Here is a 6009-nt window from a genome sequence, read left to right on the forward strand (position 1 = left end):
GGGGGGGGGTGTACCTTGGTTGGTGATTGGCTAATGGTTACACAAGCCAAAAAGGCCTTATGACATCATAAAGTGGCCAAAATCTGATCAGCTCATTTTCAGACAGGTTTCTATATAAATGGATCAGGACAAAAAGTGAGAGAATCTTTTTTCCTGAAACTTTCAGAGTCTCTTTCCACAGAGGGGACACATGTTGATGTAGAAAAGACGTGAACAAGTGNGGTTTTTATAGAAAGGACAAAAAGTGAGAGAATCTTTTTTCCTGAAACTTTCAGAGTCTCTTTCCACAGAGGGGACACATGTTGATGTAGAAAAGACGTGAACAAGTGGATTTTGCATAATAGGTGACCTTTAAAGAACATGGTTATCATTTGCTGTGTTTAGAAGTTCATGTTTGAAACATGGAAAATGTCAGGACGTTTAAAATAAACAAGTTATCGGTGTTTTATTTTGGAAAATGTTTGAATCAGAATAGACTGTTTCAGTGATGACAGATTTGTTTAGGCCAACCTGGAAGTTAGCATCACCCTGGATCCCTTGTAAAAAAGCCAGTGGGTTTTTTTCCTTTGGACTTTTAATCATTTCCAAAAATAAGCTCTGCGGCAAACAGTGTTTTGGATGAAATGGTCATATTGCCAGGTTTAAAAGTCATGATTTTGTCTGAGGCTCCACAAACGACTTTGGAGGTCTGTAGCTCGTATTTCTCATGTTTCCAAAAGCACAGAAAGGTAGTATCCAAATATCCAAGTTACTCAATTTAGACTTCCATCTCATAAAAGGGTTGTTAGCACCGTGTTTAATGTCAGGTTTTGTCTGTGTTCAATTTAAGAATGTGCAGTGTGAAAAGTAGAAGAAATCCTTGTACCGCCCTACAAAGACAAAGTGTGGTGACTAATCTGCTGACACTTAACTTATCTGAAACTTAAACTAAAAACACAAAATCTAACATCTGTTTTTTCCAGTTTGTGGATCAGTTTCTCCTGTTTGCCTTTGTGGGGCAAAACGCAGTACAGTAATGTGATCCCATAGTAGACCTGTTCTCTCAGATACAGAAGTGTATTTGTAATTTCTGATGATGATCTGCAGGCTGTTCCCATCTCAAACGGGACGTCCTTTGAGTTCGTCACCACTGAGAATGGACCGGTCTGCCTGGACTTATATTCCACCCCGCAGTATAAAATGGACCAGCCCAGCGACGGTAAAGGTGAGCAGTTTAATGTCTTCTCTCTTCATTTAATTTAAAAGTTATTGACAAGTAAATACTGTAGAGTGAAACTACTGTGGAAAGAAACTTAATCACTATAAAATCAGAAGCGTATTTTTGTGTCGTTTTATATAGTTGGATATCAGCAGTCTTTGCGTTTAGTTATACTGTAAACAAATGTATTTCCGAAGATATATTTTTCTTTAAATAGTAAGCTTACTTTTGTTAAGACATACAAAACATCTCACATTCAGAAACTCCTTCAATCAAAAGTGTGCAGTGGATAATATTGATGTTATTATAAGGCAGTTGTTCCCAGTTTCTGGATGTAATTAAGAATTACAGAACAACATATATACACATGTTTATCGTTGATATTTTTGTTGTATTTTCAAAATAACTGCGTCAAAAACCATTGGATTTTCCTGCCATTCCTTTGTTTTGATTCCACCACATTGAATTGTCTTCACTTGTACTTTGCACTTGAACTTGCTTAACCGCACCTCGTCACAACTGTTTCTACAGGTCATCAGCCTCTGGACACAGCTGCTTAATGTCTGCTGTTATTGAAGTAGCTTGGTAAAGTTGTTTTGGTCTTGCTAGTGGCTTCTTTATTAAATTAAGATAAGATGAGATAAAACTTTATTTATCCCGAAGGAAATTGTTGTGCCAGAGTTACAAAAATACAATAAACACAGCAGCACAATAGAAAAACTGTACACTAAAACTGCAGTAAAAAGAGTATTAAATATCTACAGGAAACATAGACGGTCACATAATTAATGTCATTATTATCATATTCAGTAGTGCAAAAAAAAACGTAGTGGCAGATACGTAATTGCACGTTATCATGGCACATTATTAATAATAATAATATTGCACATGTTATATAGCGGACAGCAGTTGCGGACTGGCCATCGGGAGGTTCGGCAATTTGCTAGCGGTATTTACTTGCGGTACCGAGGTGGGCCGGTCGGATAAGTCACTAGCAACCCCCCCCGTTGACAATTTATTAGCAGTATTTACTTGCAGTACCGCGGTGGGCCGGCGGTACCGAAGTCCCGGACTGATTTTTAGTCCCACTCCGCCCCTGGCAGCGAGTGTTTTGTAATGATGGTAATGATATTGTTAGGGTGCGTAGAAAAGGTAGGACCCAAAAGCAGTATTAACAAATAATTTACAAAAAAAGCCGATGACAAAAGAAAACAAGAGACAAAGTTAGCATTACCAAAAACAGGGGAGCACGAGTAAATAATCCAGGACCCAAACATGGAGCGTGACATGAAGGGAAAGACAAACAATGAACTGACACCGAACACAGGAACAGACTAAATACAGGGAGGGGTAATCACAAGACGAGAAACAGCCGGGCAGGGAAGGAGAAACACAAGGGCAACAGGTGAACACAATCAGACAACTAGACACACCAGGGAAACTAACGACAGGGGAAAAACACAGAGAAAAGGACCAGACAATAAACCAGGAAGAAAACATGACAGGGAGAACAGCAAAACACTCAAAACTAGACATAAAAACGTGACATGACATGAATATCGTGACAGATATCTATATTGCACATAGTGTTGGTGTGGAAGTTCTCAGTTTCCTTTCCTGAAGGGTGAAGATGGCGATGTCTGTCCATTCCCACATACCGGATGTTTGCTTTTAACTCTTGTACACACGTTCATGATCTATGATGATGAATTGTTGTCCCATACTCTGGTCTAAAAGATTATCTTGTCCTCTGCTGGACAGATTTCCACTCTGTGTCTTCAAATTGTTCCCAACTTTATACGTATAAGCTCAACCCTGAATCACTGCAGTTTCTCACGTAACTCAATAATGTAACCGAGCCCCGTAAGTATTCTAACAGTGAGTCGTGTTTCTGTGTCCAACCAGAGAAGAAGAAGGAGGAGTGTGTGTATGAGGTGTCTGTTCCCCTGGAGGAGTCGGAGCTTGAAGGAGGAGAGGAGGAATCTAAGATGAAGAAAAGAGGAGTCGGTGCGATGGTCAAAATCTTCCACTTTGTCCTGAAGCAGAGCTACATCTGTGCTCTCATAGCCATGATGGTGAGTAACGCATCCCGCAGATGTTGAAACGTAGGAGCTACAGACGCAGGCTTATGCTGCATTTTGGTTGGGAAATTCGAATTCCCTTAAGAGAAACTGGTAAATGATGAATGGACACAGTTTTTCTTTTGTTACATTTGATAAAGTAATAAATAAAGTCAATGTACAATCGATCTCAAATGCAGGAACAGAGCAACTTCATCCTCAGAGGACAACATAGCTTTGAACACAGTTTAAAGTCACACTATATAGTAGAAAGAAAATAGCCAACTGGTCCTACCCATAAAGTATCTATCTAAACATCCCCACCATTAAACTCTAAAACTCCCCAGTCCTTAAGCATTTGCAAATCCACCTTTTGCCCGTCCTGAAATGTCAATCCTAAACATGTGTCTCTGTTAAACACATATAGACTATAGAGATACTAAAAATACTATTTAACGGAGTAAAAGGCAATCCGAGAATAAGACATAATCTATATATATCATTTAAATTATCATATGATAATTTGACACGACAGAAAACATTCAATATGACTTTTGTTTATGAATTTAAAATGTATAACTGTTGCACAAATGACTTTGAGAATTTAATTTGAATACCTGAGAAGCCCTCTGTCATCCTCCTCTGTCCATACATGTACATGAAACTGCTGTGCAATGCAAACCTGTGGAGCTGTTGGCAAGAATAACTACATTACAGTTTCAAACTAAAGTAAGTTTCCTACATCATTAAAGGTGGGGTAGGTACGTTTGAGAAACCGGCTCGAGATGCACTTTTTGTTATATTCCATGGAATGCTCTTAAAGTCCCGGTAGCAATGAATATCTGAAGTGCTTTGATAAATAATCCATTAAAAAATATCATCTGTAGAAGCCGTGGCGCTGTAAAAAGCACGACCAATCATCTGAGCCGGTCCGGCTAAAATAACTGGATGGCCTACCTGCCTGTCAGCCTTCCATCTGTGCACAAACTTATCTCGTGCCCTCATTGGTCATGTGCGCGTTGGTGTGTATTTTCAAATTCTAGCGCACTCGAGCTGGTTTCTCCAAAATTACCTACCCCACCTTTAAAAGTAAAACCAGTCCACGTCTTGGTTCACAGACGGATTACTGGACAGGTTAGGGGTCTCCTAAGCAGACCTTTCGTTTGAATTTACTGCTAACATTTCTTGTTAGGAAGTCACAGACAAAAATAAAATGACCTAAAAGATTTGTGTTTAAATTTGTGGCTCTTGTTCTTATGTAGAAGTGATGGGTGCCTTTTATATCTCCCATTGTTTTACAATCCTAATATGTCTGAGTAACCAAAGTTGTGCTGACATATATGACATGTAGGTCTACGTGATGTTTGCCTTTGTAAACTAATGGAGTGAAAACTGCATGAACGCCGAGCTTCATTAGTCCTTCATCAGCAGCATCGTCCTAACAGTAAGTTAAATGTTTCTTTTGTTCAGGCGTGGAGCATCACTTACGTCAGCTGGCTGACGTTTGTCTTCCTCATGTGGTCGTGCACGCTGTGGATGGTGAGGGACCGGCGGCGCTACGCCATGCTGTCCTCGCCCTTCATGGTCGCTTACGGAAACCTGGTCATAAGTCTACAGTACATCTTTAGTTTTGAGAACCTGAATCCTGACCAATACTCAGGGTTCTTTGTCAGCAAGAAAAACCATTTCCACTCAATTTCATCCAAGGTTTGGAGTTTAAAATATACTTTATTTTGTCAGTGCCATGTATTTCTGTCTACTAAAAGAACATAGATTGAGTGACAACCTCTGATGTAATATGTTCTTGGAGTTATAATGTGAGAAATGTACTCTGTATGAAGCTAATGGGATACACTGTAACAACTGGTTCTCTCTAGCAATCAATTAATCAGATCAAAGTGGGCAGTTTTACAATTCCTCCTGGAAAAAGGAAGGGTTTGTCCTGTTTGATGGATTGTGTCCGTCAGACTTTTAGTGGGATGTTTATTATCATCATACTACAGTTTTATTACAGAGTGCATATGTAACGATGCAAAATGATATCACACTTATCAAACTGTATTTTGTTTTGCTTTATTTAAAGTGTCAGGTGTGTGCAACATGTGCCAGACACTTTAAAAACTCAAGTCTGATTGTGTGTGTGTGTGTGTATATAAAAACTATGTTGTTTTGACCACCCATATTGTGCTTTGAGCATAGTCATTGCTTTCCTTTCTGTTTGTCTGAACATTACATTTGTTGTGTGCAGATCATGTGTCTGCTGACCTTTTGGCTTCTGCTGAGACAAACACTTACAGAGAGAGAGGAAAAACTAAAAGAAGAAAGTGTCAGTCTCTCAGACGTTCATGTGGAGGATGAGAAGAAGAAGGGTAAATCCAGGGCTCTTATTTTTACTGAGATTATAACAGACGTCATTTAGAAAAATGGGCAGATTATGGAACAACGGGCCCCTGTGCACTGGCATGGGAAAGGCCCCAAGACGCACTGACTTTGTAGTTGTGAAGCCCCTTTTTGTTTAGAATCTCTTTGTAGTCATTTGAAGTTCCCTTGTTTACCTTATAAACACTTGGAGACGTTTTCCTTTCACCTATCTTTTGAGCAGTTATAAGCATTATATGAGTAAGTATTGTGCATTAATAAACACTTGATAATGTCCTTGAATTATCTTATGACTACATTATAGTGCAGGGGTGTCAAACTCAAGGCCCGGGGGCCAAATCCGGCCCGACACTTCATTTTATGTGGCCTACA

At 39.4% G+C, this 6009-nt stretch overlaps 1 protein-coding gene across 1 annotated transcript in view; it reads left to right on the plus strand.

Annotated features, from left to right (window-relative positions):
* The window catches only part of LOC104963241 (piezo-type mechanosensitive ion channel component 2-like), a gene marked incomplete at both ends in the record, with an annotated part of 7030 nt that extends 1403 nt beyond the window's left edge, over positions 1-5627 (plus strand). Inside the window, 4 exons of the mRNA XM_010791809.1 lie at positions 1087-1204; positions 3104-3273; positions 4729-4965; positions 5507-5627. Coding sequence (XP_010790111.1) covers positions 1087-1204; positions 3104-3273; positions 4729-4965; positions 5507-5627 — 646 coding nt within the window. The remainder of the gene's footprint in view (positions 1-1086; positions 1205-3103; positions 3274-4728; positions 4966-5506) is intronic.
* Positions 5628-6009: the final 382 nt, after the last annotated feature.

This window comes from Notothenia coriiceps, unplaced genomic scaffold, assembly GCF_000735185.1.
Source record: "Notothenia coriiceps isolate Sejong01 unplaced genomic scaffold, NC01 NC01_scaffold00035877, whole genome shotgun sequence".
In the NCBI taxonomy this organism is placed as follows: domain Eukaryota; kingdom Metazoa; phylum Chordata; class Actinopteri; order Perciformes; family Nototheniidae; genus Notothenia; species Notothenia coriiceps.